This window comes from Scomber japonicus, chromosome 19, assembly GCF_027409825.1.
Source record: "Scomber japonicus isolate fScoJap1 chromosome 19, fScoJap1.pri, whole genome shotgun sequence".
Taxonomy (NCBI): domain Eukaryota; kingdom Metazoa; phylum Chordata; class Actinopteri; order Scombriformes; family Scombridae; genus Scomber; species Scomber japonicus.
In genome coordinates this window covers 27,995,701-28,012,691 of record NC_070596.1, presented here as the reverse complement: position 1 = coordinate 28,012,691, position 16,991 = coordinate 27,995,701, and the positions used below count along the sequence as shown (strand labels likewise).

The 16,991-nt window shown below is 40.0% G+C and overlaps 1 protein-coding gene across 1 annotated transcript in view; it reads right to left on the bottom strand.

Annotated features, from left to right (window-relative positions):
- Positions 1–6,428: 6,428 nt before the first annotated feature.
- The window catches only part of LOC128380706 (metal transporter CNNM4), a 33,180-nt gene continuing 22,617 nt past the window's right edge, over positions 6,429–16,991 (bottom strand). Inside the window, 3 exon segments of the mRNA XM_053340576.1 lie at positions 6,429–7,197; positions 8,078–8,256; positions 11,807–11,896. Coding sequence (XP_053196551.1) covers positions 6,619–7,197; positions 8,078–8,256; positions 11,807–11,896 — 848 coding nt within the window. The 3' untranslated portion in view covers positions 6,429–6,618.

Below are 16,991 nucleotides of genomic sequence, written 5' to 3'. Positions count from 1 at the left end.
TGGAATATACACTTTCAGACTTATGCTACATAACTTCACAAGTTTAAAGTGTTTTCAAATCAGTGCTAGCTTATACGACAGTTTTATATCTTTTTTTCTTCAAATAAATATCTCTCACTATGTATATATATCTATATATATCATCAACAAAATAATTCGTCTTTACAGTCACTTAAATTGTTTCAGTGTCACCGCATACATAGGAAAAATAAATAGGTAGATCACATGCTAGCAGCTTTAACATCCGAGCTCAGGCCTTCGCACGAGCCGCTACAGTCGTCTTCATGTTAATCTCTCAGTCCGCTGGAACACGACCAAAAAACGTCCTCCGACTTCTTTTTTTTTATCATTTACACACACATACGATAAAACTTCACATTGTATTAAGTGCCATGTATGAATGAATTAATCCCTGTTTTCTTTTTCTTTTCTTTTTTTTTTTTGTTGGAATGTCCCGACGACAACACACCATGCACGAACTGTGAGAAATGCTGTTAAAAGTCACAGGAAGCAAATGTGGAGAGAGGGGAGTTTTTAGGGGGTTTTGTTTGCCCCCGGGGCTAAAAGACAAGAGTTCACATCACGAGTGTGAATCAGTACGAAGACATGCGGAGGAATGTCTGTTGTTAAATCTCAACGAGTCATTGTGCAGTGAGAGCGAGTGTGTGTGTGTGTTCGACATGCTGACCTGATATCCACGAGTGAATCCTTAACCCCGGGCTCACCGGCAGCTCAAAAGGTTAATAAATACAAGTGTGAGACAAAGTTAAAGGAAAAGCTCAACAGTTTTGGGAAATACTCACTTTTTGCTGCGGAGTTAGACGAGAAGATATCAACACAAGTCTTATCTGTTCCTTAAATATGAAGCTGCAGCTAAGAGACGGTTAGTTTATCTGAAAGCAGAGGGACATCTGAAACTCACTAATAAACACATAATATCATGTTTGTTAAAGTTAAACTACTCTATGAAACAGATTCCCTTAATTTTTATCTTAACTTTCCCTTTAATAATGATGAAATTAAGCCGTTTCAATGGGATGTTAAAGGGATAATTAGTTGTAATACGTTAAGTAAAGTTATTTTTAATGGCTAATATGAACATATAAAGTGTTTTTAACCCTCCTGTTGTCCTCGAGTCAAGGAAGGAAGGGAGGGAGGGAAGAAGAAAGGAAGGTAGGAGGGAGGAAGGAAAGGAAGGAAGGACGGAGGAAAGAAGGAAGGAAGGAGGGAGAGAGAAAGGAAAGATGGAATGGAGGAAAGAAAGAAAGAAGGAGGGAGGAAGGGAAGGAAGGGAGGACAGAGAGGAAGGAAAGAAAGAGAGAAAGAGGTATGGAGTAAGGACAGACGGAAGGAAGGAAGGAAGGAAGGAACAGTCAAAACAGACGGGGTCAATTTGACCCGGGAGGACGACACGAAGGTTAAAGTGTTTTTAAAGGATTGTGTTTTTGCCTCTTCATAAAACTTTAAATTTAAAATTAGGGGATTATGTTCCCCCTTAAATTGTAATTAATCTGTTATTAAATTACTTTTAAAATTAAGGTGTTTTAAGGGTTCTGGGTTTTTGCCTTTTGGACAAACACTACTCTACAAAACTTAGTATAATAAGCCCTTTAATTATGGGACATTATTATTTCTTTTATTTTATAGTGATACAAAAAGATAAATTGTGGTTTTACAGACTATCGGCACAGATTATTTTGTGATTTTAGTGATTTTCTGAAAATTACTTTACTAACTCTCACAAATGGTTTATGTAACGTTAATTAGTGAGCTTCAGCTAGGCTAGCTGTTCCCTCTAGTTTCACTTCTTTATGCTAAGCTATGCTAAAATAACTAAGCATTAACTTGTAGCTTCATATTTAACCTACAGAGCAGTTTCGATCTTCTCGTCTAACTATCGGCGAGAAAGTGAATGAAAAAGCAAATTTCGCCAAAATGTCGTACGATTTCTTTAAGCTAGGTGCGGGCTAACGTTAGCCCAGGGCTGAGGAAATGCAAATGTTTGGTAATGCCATAACCTATCATATCATATCATACGTAAAACCAAAGTATAATAACATTACGAGATAAAATATAAGACATAACAGCAAGACTAGTTGGGACTTTATGGAAATATTATATTTGTGACATAAAATCTGAGCTTTTGCTACAATCAACGCTGAGTTTGTGACTTCGGTAATATTTTTGTATGGAAATTTTGGGATCTTAGACTTTCAGGAATTTCCTGTCAAAAATTAATAAATGACTTAAAGTTTTAGCTACTTTAAGTATTTTTAGATCCAGTATTTCTCCACTAACATTCATCCTATATTATATATCATATACATACTATATTATTATATTATTCTAACGTAAAATGGGCAACATTACAACCTCTATGTTGGGATATAAACAGTAAATCTTTATTTTATGGGTGTGCGATTCTCCGATAAATTTAGGTAGAATCCAATAAAAGACGTAAATAATCTAGTATTAAATATTAAATAGAGAAAGGATTATGCAGTAGCAGTCATTTTAGTTTTTTTTGGTTTTTAGAGACATTTTTTTTAAAGGAAGACTTGGACTTTTACTGTTTTTAAATACACAGATTTACTTTCTTGCCTTGCGTAAGATAAGACGATTGATACCACTGCCGCATCTGTATGCTAATTAGCTTTATGCTAAGCTAATCATATTTATTTTACAGATGCAAGTCGGATATCGATCTTCTCGTTATAATCTCGGCAAAAAAGTAATAAACGTGTTTGGTTGGAGTTAAAGGGACTCTGATCTCAGTATTTCTAAAACCATGACCACAGACTAGAGCATCGATTTTCAAACTTTGCTAAAAAAACAAAACAAAGTCGTCTTGTGCATGAAATATGTCGAAATGCCCCCTTTTTAAACTTGAACACCAGATGACATTAAATAAATATTAAATATTATATTATACCTGCTACTGGAAGCTATAATAAGCATTCAACTACTTGTCGCTCTGGGTTATTTGGTCTTCATGTCAATTGTCCGTTTTCATTATTGAACAGCGTGAAAGTGAACACAATGAAACTCAATGAAAATAAAAATTTAAAAAGAATCCCAGTGTGTTACGTCCAACCGAGAGTTTTGACATCAGTCCATTGCTTCGTGTCGGTGAACGCACAGTGTAGCAACAACTTTAAAGATCCAGTTTGGTCGGCTGTTCGTGTCTCCATGTTGATGTTGAAGCGTTGAGACGGAGCCGCACCGAGCTCCATCGTTCACAGTGAAGAAATATTTAGATTATTTAGACGCAAAAGTTGGAAGCTGTTCATATAATAAATAGTATATCTGAATATCTGAAGTGTGCAGCCTGTTCTTCAAAACTCACACAGCAGAAAACAAAAAAAACAAAAAAAAAACTTAAATAAAATCTCTAAAATATAAATAAATAAAATGTTCAACTACAAATAAGTTAATATTACTCAAAATAAATATTCTCATAGTGCTTTTGGATATTAAATAATTTAAAATATATTGCCTTGGTCAAGAGGTAGGCCAGGAAGACAAACACCTTCACTTCACTAGTAATGTGAAGGTGGAAAATAAAGGAACATACCGCTGTTTTTTTGGCTGTTTTAGCCCCTAAAATACAAATCACATGTAATTTACAATATACAACTTTCTTTTTTTTATCACATGCTGCAAACTATTATTATTTCTATCTCTTAAGGCAGCCATTGATCTCCATTAATTTCTGTTGGGTGTAAAAATCTGATTCTTGTAAAGTTTCTGGAGTGCTAAAATAATTATAGATCTTTATATTGTTTGATTATGATCAGTTAATGCATCTTTAAAGAGATATAACTTGATTTATTTAATTTGCACTTGGATTGTGCATGAATAAACTCAAAGTAAAAACAAAGATAATTCAATTTTCTCAATTAATAATGATACTATTCTGTCTTTAAAAGATTCATAAATGATTTAACGTTAAAATGAAAACTCTCTTTCTTTTTCCACTCAATTTTCCCTCCCACTAAACTTTAACGTCTACAGTTTCCATTCTCTGTGTTTGCTTTAACTTAAAGGCGTTAATCTTTAATTTTAAGACGTGTAAACAGTGAGCGACCTACAAATTAAACAAAAGCCCAACCCACACTGCAGCAGAAAGAGACCTCTGATTGACCATCTGTGGTTCTGCTTCAACGTCTATAAATTAAAGAAAGAGACGTGTTTGAATTTAAATTATAGTGATCATGAAAAGGGAAAGACTCCATAGAAACCTGCTTGAGTTGAAACCACAGTAGAAGAAGTAGACACTGACCTAATTCAGTTCATTATGATGGAGAGTTTCAAGAGTCTGGTAACTGATTTTCACACCATACCGATATTAACTGAAGTCAATGGCAGCCTGGAAAGTCACCACGGTTTGCAGGAGTAATGTAAAGTATACATGATTTATATTAAATGGGCTAAAACATGCAGCATCAGCGGTATTGTTGTTTAACTTTCACTTCAGACTACTGACGCTGTTCATCGGTACAGTGACTCTGGTCTGTTTGCTGGTAGATGGATCGACTCACTGACAGCTCACAGACGCTTCATTCATTCATCTCTTACAACTGCCTTCGTAAAAGCTATTTATATCTACTCTAAATAACAATCAAACAGACGTTCTCTAACAAGGCCTAACTTTTAACAAAAATAAGTATTACCTTGACCGTTATTACTTTATAACCTTTGGAAGTTTAAACTCTTTGGAAGAAATTAAATGGAAACTCGAGATGCAAAATGTAAAATAAACAACTGAGTCTCTCAACAGCAGGAATGTAGGAAGTCCTCGAATCACAAATGAAGCTAAGCGACTTCTAACAATGTAGCTGCGTTAAAGTGAGATATCAAAACTGCCTTATTAGTGGCCGCCCAATCAAATTACAGCATGGTGTGACATCATCAGTCAGAAACCCAAAAAATTACTAGCTAATGATGGTGGCGCTATCACTGCTAATTATATTCAATAAAACTTGCATTTCTTTCTTTGCGCTAATGACCAAATAGCTACACAAGTCAAGACAAACACCAATAATCAGCCTTTTCTTTTTCTTAAACTTCAAAAACGACAATTAAGACAAAATGTACTGCATTTTTCTGTCAACAAATATAACCTAAGCGATAATGTGAAGGGCACTGTGTATCAGAAGTAGTAAATGGTGCTTTTTCCACTACTACTCTTGCGATAGAGCGACATCTGTAACCATGGTAACTGCTTCAAAAACGCTTAGGAGACATTAAAAAAAAGAAGAGAGACTAAAACGTCTTCAGTTTTTGTTGACTAGAACTAATGGAAATCCAATCACTAAAAAAAAAACTGACCCAAAATTAACATTATACTCAAAAGACTAAAACTAAAATATAATCAGGTGTCATCGGCGTATAAACTGATTTCTTATCAAAAAATGTATTTCGATTTCAGTTTAACAGCAACACGACTTTCCCTAAAACAATGTTCCAGTATCCTCGAGCATCCACAGACTTCACAGAGCGATTATTCCCTTCTTATAAAATAGTTTCTATGAGATGAAATCACCTCAGACACGTGCTGCTCTAAAGTATTTTTTCACTTCTGCGAGCGCGATAAATTAAATTCCCTTTGCTTCCGTTGCACCAAGGCAAAATCTCGTGAGAACTATTTCTCACAACTTGCATAAATAAAACAAAAAAAGTCCCTTATCTTAGTAGATGTAAGCATCAGCTGTACTTAAATATGGAGGAAATGTCTTGTCTTGCAATGCCATGCAAAAGTGAAGCCAAAATATCTTCTTTTCGGAAGCGGCCATCTTTGCTTACGTGATGTCATTTGGAGCCAGAGTCTGAGCAGTAGAGTCAAGCCAGGTTTAAAGTACTGCATCAACTCAACACTGGAGGTACACCGTTGCCTTGACGCCATTGTGAACCTTTTGAAGACCTGCGTTGGGGTTGAATGCTGCTGTGCAATTCACCACCAGACCACTAGGGGGTGTAAGGTTCCTGAAGGGCTTGGACTCGTAGTTACAATGCATGTCAGGCGATGCCGTCCGGCTCTGCAGGGCTACAGCTTTCAGTTGCCACAGTACTATAAATCTGATTTCAGACGGTGAGATGGTGGCCTTCCCTCTGACGGAGCTGTCAATCATGAAGTCACACCCCCTTTTTTATATCGTCAAATAGCTACTTATCCGAACATTGAGCAGCGGGCCAGTAGGGGGCCAATCCAGATGTTTTGGCTTCACTTTTGGGGGCGCTGCCATGACGTCCATATTCATACAAAGTGGAATGGCCGTAAGTGAGAAAATAAATAAATAAGTCTTTCTGGGAACTGATCCTTTAAGCAACCCGTCTACATATCTACTCTTCCTCTCTAGTGTTTCCTCTTTTCTTTTCACTCTATTTTTTATCTGTTTCTGTTGTTGGAAAGACGAAGGGGGGGGAAGGGGGGGGGGGTGGCATGCAGAAAGGGATAAAGGAGGATCTCTGTTTACAAAATACACATGATGTGCTGATCCCATTTTCCCTCGGACATCTACAGAAAAAGTTCAGGAAACGACAAGCAAACCGGGACAGGACATAGTGCGACAGTGTGTGTGTGTGTTATGCATGAGCGCACACGTAGTCTAGTTTTGGTTAGATGGTGCTTTCAGTGTGCGCGTGACTGATGGTTTGAACGTGTGGGTGCGGGTGTGGTTGGGTGTATGCCTGGGTGTGGCTGGACCTGCGGGGGCCAACACAGTTCTGCTGCTCACTGAGCAGATTGGTGGTCTCTCCCGACCCTTTCTCGGAGCCAGTGGAGGGCGACGACTGCTGGGACTTAGAGGAGAGGGAGGAGGAGAGAGTCGGGTGGGGGTTCGAGCCGCTGCACGCCGTCGCACTCAAAGAAGTCGGAGGGGTTTGTGAGCGGGAGGTGTGGTTGCTGGGAAGAGGAGGAGAGACCTGGGGTAAAGACTGGCTCGGCCGGCGGCTGGAGGAGGAAGAGGAGGCGGTTTGGGAGAGAGGGGGGCGGCTTCCCGGCAGAGTCGGCTGGTTTTTAAACGTCGGGTGCCTGGCGGGAGGCGTGGCCAGCGGCAGTGGAGTGCGCGTCCCCGGTGGCGTGACGGGAGGCAAAGAAGACGGCATGTCCAGGCGAGTGTGGCTGCCGTCTGGAGACTGAGGCGTGCTGTCCAGCCGGGACGCCAGGAGACCGTTCTGGTACTGAGAGCGAGTGATCTGAGGAGACACAACAGCAGAGATAACAATCAATACACAGGAATCAGTACTTCCAGGCATTTTGCTTTATCTCAAGCTCAGCATAGAAGAATAGAATATAATAGTCTTTTGTCATTGCACAGGACAATGAAGCAGTCCTCCAGCTGGAAGGATGGAAGGAAGGAAGGAAGGAAGGAAGGAAGGAATGACGGAGAGAAGGAAGGGAAGGAAGGGAGGAAAGGAAAGAAGGAAGGGAGGAAGGAAAGGAAGGGAGGAGGGAAGGAAGGAAGGAAGGAGGGAGGGAAGGAAGGGAGGAAGGAGGGCGGGAAGGAAAGGAGGAGAGGAAGGGAGGACAGAGGAAAGAAGGAAGGGAGGAAGGTAGGGGGAGGAAAGAAAGAGAGAAGAAGGAAGGAAGGAGGGAAGGAAGGAGGAAGGAAAGGAGGGAGGAAGGAAAGGAGGGAAGGAAGGGAGGGAGGGAGGAAAGGAAAGGAAAGAAGGAAGGGAGGAAGGAGGGAGGGAGAAAGGAACAGAGGAAGGAAAGAAGGACATAGGAAAGAAGGAAGGGAGGAAGGTAGGGGGAGGAAAGAAAGAGAGAAGGAGGAAGGAAGGAACGAAGGAAGGACGGAAGGACGGAAGGAAGGAACCGGTAGAACGACATGAAGGTTAAAACATGTTTATTTTCGCTCCCTAAAGATCCTCATGTGTGAGGGCAGCAGTGGAAAATACTAAACTAAAGAAACTGTGAAACAAGGCTGGAGATAATCATTCATTAATCGTAATCGAGGTTAAAAGTTCAATTAATCATGATTTTGAGTTTGACCCCCCCCCCCCCCCGCCCCGGTACAGAGTATAATAATAATATCAGTCTCATTATATTTCAGTATTCATGCTCTAAACGTACCTTAACAAATTGCATGTCAGTCAAAGCCCGCACACAGAAGTCCGGCGTGTACTGGAACGGTGTGCCGGGGATCTGACTGTTGCTACCGGCAACCGAGCCGGCGCTTTCCGGAGCGCGCTCAGTGCAGCTCAGCGACGCCGAGCGGTTGAGGTTTCCCCCGTGAGACGGAGAGCGGAACTCTGGGATTGAAAAGAAGAAGAAAGAGAGTGAATGAAAGAGAGAGAGAGAGGGAGAGAGAGAGAGAGAGAGAAGAAGAGAAGAGAGAGAGGAGAGGCTGCAAAAAGAAAGGAAGAAAAGAAAAGCAAAGGCAAGCATGCACACACACACATATACACACATATACACACATATATATATAAATATATAAATACACATATTTAACCTTCCTGTCGTCCTCCCGGGTCAAATTGACCCCGTCTGTTTTAACTGTTCCTTCTTTCCTCTGTCCTTACTTCCTTCCTCCCTTCCTTCTTTCCTTCCTTCTTTCCTCCCTCCCTTCCTTCTTTCCTATCCTTTCCATCCTTCCTCCCTCCCTCCTACCTTCCTTCCTTCCTTCTTTCCTCCCTCCCTTCCTTCTTTCCTATCCTTTCCATCGTTCCTCCCTCCCTCCCTCCTTCTTTCTTCCCTCCCTCCTTCTCTCTTCCCTCCCTCCTTCTCTCTTTCTTTCATCCCTCCTACCTTCCTCCCTCCCTTCCTCCCTTCCTCCCTCCTTTCCTTCCTTCTCCCTCCCTCCTTATCCTTCCTTCCTCCCTCCTTTCCTTCCTTCTTCCTCCCTCCTTTCCTTCCTTCTTCCTATCCCTTTCCTTTCCTTCTTCCTCCCTCCTTTCCTTCCCTTCCTTCTTCCTCCCTCCTTTCCGTCCTTCTTCCTCCCTCCTTTCCTTTCCTTCCTTCCTTCCTTGACTAGAGGACAACAGGAGGGTTAAACATTAACAATAGTCAGAAAACACACACAAACAGAAATATATGAAATACAACATGATGATGATGATGATGATGATGATGATGATGATGATGTGAGAAAACGGGGAAAAAAATGTGTAGTTGAAGTCAAATCACACAAACACACACACACACACACACACACACACACACACACACACACACACAACATTAACATCAATACAATGACATCATACGATTGATTGATGGCTCAGAGGTGACATCGTGTGTCTCAAACATGCCATGCGACGAGAGGTGACAGAGTGCATCGTTTGAGCGTTTCACGGCTAAAACGGGACCGTCCGGCATGAGCTCTCTCATTGGTGGAGGTGAAGGGTGGGGGGCGGGGCTTAAAGTGATGTCATGGAGGAAAGAGGACTAGGAGGAAATCCCGGCTGGCTCTGAGCTCGGAGGTTAAGTGTTTGAAGGGAAGAACGACGTCAGTGATGATCACAGAGCTTTAAGTGGAACGTCGGGGCAGAGGGAGGAACGTCTTAAAGGAATAGTTCAACATTTTGGGAAATAGAAGAAGATCGATACTACTATTAAACTACTTATATTTATCCATTTAACACATTTTAACACTTTAATCCATCATCAGCCTATAAACAGTTAATAAATGGTTTATAACACACTGTGATGTCATTATAAGCAGATATAAATGCTTATTAATGTATTTCTCAACATCTATAACTCCTCCTGTGGGCACACCTAGTAAAACACAGTTGTAATAATATAAAATATGTCTTCATAAGAGAAGTTATAATTACATTTTTACATTATAATCACTTAACATCCTTATATCTGCTTATAAATAGATTATAGTGTGTTTATTAACTGTTTATATACTGCTTTTAAATGCTTAATAAAAGGGGATTTAAAGTAAAGAGTTCACATATGAGCAGCTATCCAGGCTCCATTTAACCCTTTCATGCATGAATTATAATCACCTCAGTCAGGATGGGGGATGGGGGGGGGGGGGTTGTCTTTAGGCATGAAAGGACATTTTTGCACTTCATCAAATTATTAAAATTTAAAAAAAGCTAAAAAGGTTACTGCAGATTAAGTGGTAGTGGGGTGATGCACTTGTGTCTACTGTGGTGGCCTCAAGTCCTACTATACCATCAATATAGAGGTCAGGCAAATTTAAGTAGATCAAATGTATGTAATTTAATTTCTATAAGGAATGATAAATATGTCACGCCAATAACAATAAAATAAAATATGGAAAAAAGAAAACAGCTTTTGAATAGCTGTCCACTGTAGTAACCACTATGCATGAAAGGGTTAAAATAGGTAATAAATCAACCTCTAAAATACACTAATTAATACCTTGGCTATCGTTTTATTGGTATTTATATATATGTGTGTGAAGAGCTGGTTTATTACAGGCAAGCTGCAACATGAAATATCTTCTTTTTATGTTAATTTTAGACGTTTTACTGATTAAAACAAACACTAATACATGCAACCAGCCACTGTTTGATTCAGAAATGTCTTTTCTTAAACATGAAAGTGGTATCGATCTTCTCATTTTATTCTTTAGCCCATTTCTCTAAATGTGGAGCGATTCCTTTGACCCAGAGCTCCACAGTCAGTCAGGCTTCTGCTGGAGTTGGTAGAGGAGTCAGAGTGATGAGAAGCTGCTGACTGTGGATCAGTGTTTGGAAGAAGAAGAGGAGGAAGTGGTGCTCGTGGTGGTGGTGAGAGGGTTAGAAATTAAAGGATCCCGCACTCAGAGCCCCATCCAGCAAGACTAATAACTATAATAATAATAATAATAATAATTAAAGCTGCAAGCAGAGATTAACGGGCCCTCGCCACCCCATGCATGTCGGTTTACAGACACAATAGGTCTTCATGCTGGTCAGCGCTCCGGCCCTAATAATAATAATAATAATAATAATAATAAAGAAGAGTTTATGTCTCCTTATTTATGAATAAGATGCTGAAGAGTCAACACGATCCTCAGCTGCTACAACAGATTTCTTTATTCATTATATTCATTATAAGAACTGTATTTATTCATTGTTTTATTTCACATTTGACCTAATATTTTCTTCTATTTCTTTTCTTTTCTTTGACCTCATATTGTTTTGTGGGCTATTGTGTTGCTGTTAATGTTTCTCAACACCATTATAAATGAGGATTCCTTCTCAATGGTGTTTCAAGGTAAAAAAAAAAAAAAAAAAGAAGAAAAGATTATTATTAATATAATAAGTCAGCATTAAGTTAAGTTGTATTGTCATGTGGAAATAATTAGTCATTCAATTAGTTTAATAGTAAACTAAAATACTTATCTTAAGGTCCACTTACTGGCTGTTTCCTGGGCTTTAAACCACATTTAAAGCAGATATAGTTTATTCAGAGGAAGACCATGAGATAGGGATTAAAATATAGCTCGACCAGTAGTTCTATAATAATAATATATATTATGATAGTAATTTTATTTACAAAACCATAACATAAATAAACATCACAAAAAGTCAAATAAAATTTAAAAATGTCCTAATGTCTCATCAGCTGTAGGTTTGTACTTATAATCCTCATATTGACTTTAGTACTGAACATTAATACCTAAAATATCATTAATCTAACTATGAAGTCAGTCTGAATGAGGTCAAAAGTGACTGAATAGAGCAAAAAAAGGAACATAAAGCTTTAAAAGTTGACTGAGTGTTTGTACTTGCTGGATCAGAGCTCTGAAGATGATGGAAAAGAGTAAATGGTGAGACCGGTTAAAGACCCCCCTCCTCCCTCCTCCCTCCTCCCACCCATGCGAGTGTTTACCTGGGAAACGAGAGAACAGAGAAAACCTCTTAAGAGAGAGGCGTCTTGGAGGGGGGGACGCCACTGGAGGGGAGAGAGGAGGGGTGACGGCTGAGAGAGAGAGAGAGAGAGGAAGAGGGGGAGGAAAGAGAGAGAGAAAGTATTTTACATCCCTGCTGGGTTTCCACTTCGGTTTGGACGCAGAAACTTTTATTCAGAGTGTGGAGGGATTTTATTTTCACTCATAAGTCTGAGCAGCTGAATTTAACCCTCCTGTTGTCCTCAGGTCAAGGAAGGAAGGAAGGAAGGAAGGAAGGAAGGAAGGGAGGGAGGGAGGGAGGGAGGAAAGAAGGAAGGAAGGAAGGAAGGAAGGATGGAAAGGAGTAAGGTGTGAGGGAGGAAAAGAGGAAGGAAGTAAGGAGAGAAGGAAGGAAGGGAGGAAGGACAGGAAGGAAGGAAGTGAGGAAAGAAAGAAGGAAACGAAGGAAGGGAGGAATGAGGAAGGAAAGCAAGGAAGTGAAGAAGGATGGAAGGAATGAGGAAGGAAATGAGTAAGGAGGGAGGGATGAAGGAAATGAGGAAGGAAGGAAGGAGAGAAGGAAGGAAGTGAGGAAAGACGTATGGAAGGAGGAGGGAGCAAAGAAATAGGGAAGGAGGGGAAGAACAAAGGAAAATTAAAGAAAGAGGAAGGAAGGAAGGAAAGAAGGAACAGTCAAAAGAGACGGGGTCAATTTGACCCGGGAGGACGACAGGAAGGTTAAATATCAGTTTTTTTTTCATTGTGTTTGGCAATGTGGCAGAAAATAAATGCTTGTTATAAGGGGGTTAAAAGAGGAATACAGAAGATTACATTACAAAAGATGTTGTGTGATCAAAGAGAAACGTCTCGGTCTCTTTTCGTCATGGATAAACTGAGTATCACTAGCAGAGATTTTGAAGAGCAGCATCTAAACGGTTCACATGCAGTTTCCTGAGCTGCAGCTGAGCAGCTAATTGGCTCTCTAACCGGCTATCTGACGTTAGCGGCGCTCTGTTCCTGGCAGCTGAACGTTTGTGTGGAGGCTAAGCTGCAGGACAAGACGTGTGTTTAATAAGAAGAAGAAGAAGAAGGAGGAGAGTTTAGAAACAGAAAGCTGACGTGGGTCTTGTGTTGAGTATCAGGATGCAATCAGGCTCAGTGTGACCCGTCTGCTCTGAAGATGGTAGAAGGAGACGTTACTGCTTTATGAGAAGATTTAATCTGCTGTGTTAAAATAAATAAAAACTCTAGCTGCAGACTAGGGGACGCAAACATGAAATTATAGAATTTAAAATATAAATTTGGCCTTTTGGTTCCTTATTTTCTTCTCAAAGGAAAACATAAGCAAAGAAAGTCCACCTAAATGTAGAAGATGAAAGGACACAGAGCACTTAGAATACTTTAGCCCTCCTGTTGTCCTCGAGTCAAGGAAGGAAGGGAGGAAGAAGGAAGGAAAGGAGGGAGGAAAGGAGGGAAGGAAAGGAAGGAAAGGAAGGAAAGGAAGGAAGGAAGAAAAGGAGGGAGGGAGGAAGGAAAGAAGGGATGAAATAAGGGAGGGAAGAAGGAAGGAAAGGAGGAAGGAAGAAAGGAGGAAAGAAGGAAGGAAGGAAGGAAAGAAGGACAGAGGAAAGAAAGAAGGACAGAGGAAAGAAGGAGAGAAGGAGGGAGAGAGGAAGGGGGAAGGAAGGAAAGAAGGAGGGGAGGAAGGAAAGGAGGAAAAAGGAAGTAAGAAAGGAAGGAGAAAGGAAGGAAGGAAGAAAAGGGGATGGAGAGAGGAAAGGAGGAAGGGAGGAAAGAGAGAAGGAGGAAAGAACAGTCAAAACAGAATGGGTCATTTTGACCCGGGAGGACGACAGGAAGGTTAAATTATATAATGTATGTACATAATAATAAAATAATATTATTAATAATAATAATAATAATAATTTCTGAGTATTTCTCATTAAAAATGCAACTTCCTGCTAGAAGTGTCTTTCCTTGGTGATGAGTTGGGCTCAGACTATCACCTGAAACAGCTCCTGACAGATAACTGTACTTCCTGTACTACAGCAGTAAATAGGACAGCACTGTTATATAACTGTCTGAGTGAATATATTACTCTGTACACTGTTACAGGCTCCGTCAGACACTGTCACACTAAAAAAAAAAAAAAAAAATGTTGGTTTGTGTTACTTTAAACCTGAAATATCTCAGACACACAGTATCATGAGCTTTTACTTTGAAAGGTTGGACTTGTTATCTGAAATATCTCAGACACACAGTATCATGAGCTTTTACTTTGAAAGGTTGGACTTGTTATCTGAAATATCTCAGACACACAGTATCATCAGCTTTTACTTTGAAAGGTTAGACTTGTTATCTGAAATATCTCAGACACACAGTATCATGAGCTTTTATTTTGAAATGTTGGACTTCAAATAGCTGCTTATTTCCACATCCAGCAATTATGAAGGAACTTTATCTTTCATTTGGAGTCATAATCTGTCCACTTGGTGAATATAAGTCTAATATTCACTCTGGTTTTTTGCTGAGTAGGCAGTTTTTTTTAAATGTATGAACTCCTGATCGATATTTCTAACAAAGGGAAATTAAGGTTAAAGTTAAACATGATAAATGGGTCGTATGCTTGGCTTTCAGTGTTTGACATATACATTATACATGACGCTGGACACACACACACACTCACACACACACACACACACACACACTAAGCGGCATAATATGCACACAGCAGTACAGACAGCATTTCTTTTTTAAATCCAGGACAGAAAGAGACAGAGACAGAGAGAGAGACAGAGAGACAGATGAAGAAAAGAGAGAGACAGATCGACAGGAAAGGGAAAAAAAACAGAAGAAGAGCTTTTTTTTTTTTTAAATCAGCAGTTGTGATGTTGAACCACTAGGAGCCGCCAGAGTAACCTTCACCAGCGATGATGCAGCCTGGATACTGTCTGACACCACCGAGCTGCTGCTGCTGCTTCATGCTTCATGTAGGCTTACATCACCCAACACCTGCCACTCAAACAAACTCTACTTCCTGCTTTCAGGTAACGACATGCACTCAGGCTACAGGATGCATCTTTTTCTGTTAACTCTGCATCATCAGGGAACATAGAAAAGCCTTTATCTCCCCCAATATCTTCATTTACAGTGTTTTTTACAGGTTGCATCTGAAGTCAGACCTTTAAGATTTTACTCAGGAGGGTTTTTTCCTCATGTTTAATATTTAACATGTTACTGAATACATACATTGCTGTTTTTAATTCTATAGCAACCATAGAACACAACCTGTATCCATAGCAACCATAGAACACAATCTGTATCCATAGCAACCATAGAACACAATCTGTATCCATAGCAACCATAGAACACAATCTGATCTGATAGACCTTTAAGATTTTACTCAGGAGGGTTTTATCTTCATTTTTTAAATATTTAACATTTTACTGAATACATATATTGCTGTTTTTAATTCTTTGAAATCAATATTTTTTATTATATTTAGTAAATAAATCATGATGTGGGCTTAAATGGAGTCACAGTACCAATTAAACTCACTTTATTCAGGAAGGAAGGAAGGAAGGAAGGGAGGAAGGAAAGAAGGAAGGATGGAAGGAAGGAAGGAAGGAAAGAAAGAAGGATAGAAGGAAGGAAGGAAGGAAGAAAGGAAGGAAGGATAGATGGATGGAAGGAAAGAAGGATGGAAGGAAGGAAAGAAGGAAGAAAGGAAGGAAGGATGGATGGAAGGAAAGAAAGATGGGAGGAAGAAAGGAAGGAAGGACGGAAGGAAGGAAGGATGGAAGGAAGAAAGGAAGGAAGGAAGGATAGATGACAGAAAAGAAGGAAGGAAGGAAGGACAGATGGAAGGAAAGAAGGACGGGAGGAAGGAAGGAAGGATGGAAGGAAGGATAGATGGCAGAAAAGAAGGAAGGAAGAAAGGAAGGAAGGAAAGAAGGACGGAAGGATGGGAGGAAGAAAGAAAGGAAGGACAGATGGAAGGAAGGAAAGAAGGAAGAAAGGAAAGAAGGAAGAAAGGCTCCTACATCAGCGTCTCTGCTGGTTAAAAACGCCACTGAAGCATCAAAATGACATAAATTATTAAAATAAAAGTCTTACAGGAACCCTGCTGAGTCATTTAAAGGTAGTTCCTGCAGGACTTAAACTTTAACAACATTTCCTGCAGGACTTTAATTCAAAATAAGCATGAATGAATGAATCCTGCAGGAAGTCAAGAGGAAGTCAAGAGTTGGTAATTTCCTACATGATGTCATTATCTGCACCTCAGCTCACACTTACACCAGCAGCAATGTGAATTAAGCCTATTTTAAGACTTCTTCCTCTCCTCTCATCAACCAAAACTTGCTGACTCAGCGCTGTGTGAAAGGACACGAGCAGCAGACTGTGAGGAACGATCTGTGACCATCCTTCAGTTGGTCTCAGCGTGCAGCAGAGACGCTTCGCTGCTGAAGGGATTCCTGCATACGTTAATCAAGCTGCATGTTAATCCTTTAAGAATTACATCATTGCATACGAGTCCACTATGATGCTTCACACTATAACAGCTCGTAAAGACAAGAGGACTCGCTTGGTTTAGCATTGCACTACTAAAATATTCTTCATCTAAATCTGGTGCCTACATTACCCACAATTCTCAGAGTTAGGTCAGAGGTTGTGGTGTGTTGAAGGAGCGTGGAGCTACAGATGATCAGGTAAACTCACTTCCTCTTAGTATCTCCACACCTTCAGATGATATATTTCAAGCTTTTTTTAGTCTTTAACCTGGTATCACTTAAGGTGGCAAAGGTTAGTTATAATTAGGGCTGTCAAACGATTAATTTTTTTAATTGAGATTAATCGCAGAATTTCCATAGTTAATCGTGATTAATCGCGTTTTGAATTGCATGTTTAAAATCGTGTTATTTTCCATTTGAAGGCAGTTTTAAGCCCATAATGTAAAGCATTTCTTACCAGAGTGTCTTAACTGGGAATCAATCACGGCTCTGCTGCGACTCCCACACTCCAAAATGGTCCTTTAGTGGAGCTGAGGCTGGCCTGGCTGCACCTGGGTGTTTAGCGTGGAGGTGCTAACTCAAACTCCACGTACTCCGGTGGTAGTTAAACTCCGTTTGACACAGGTTGCATTTTACTTTTGACTTGTCAACTGAAGCGTCTGGAAGTGTTTTAAAG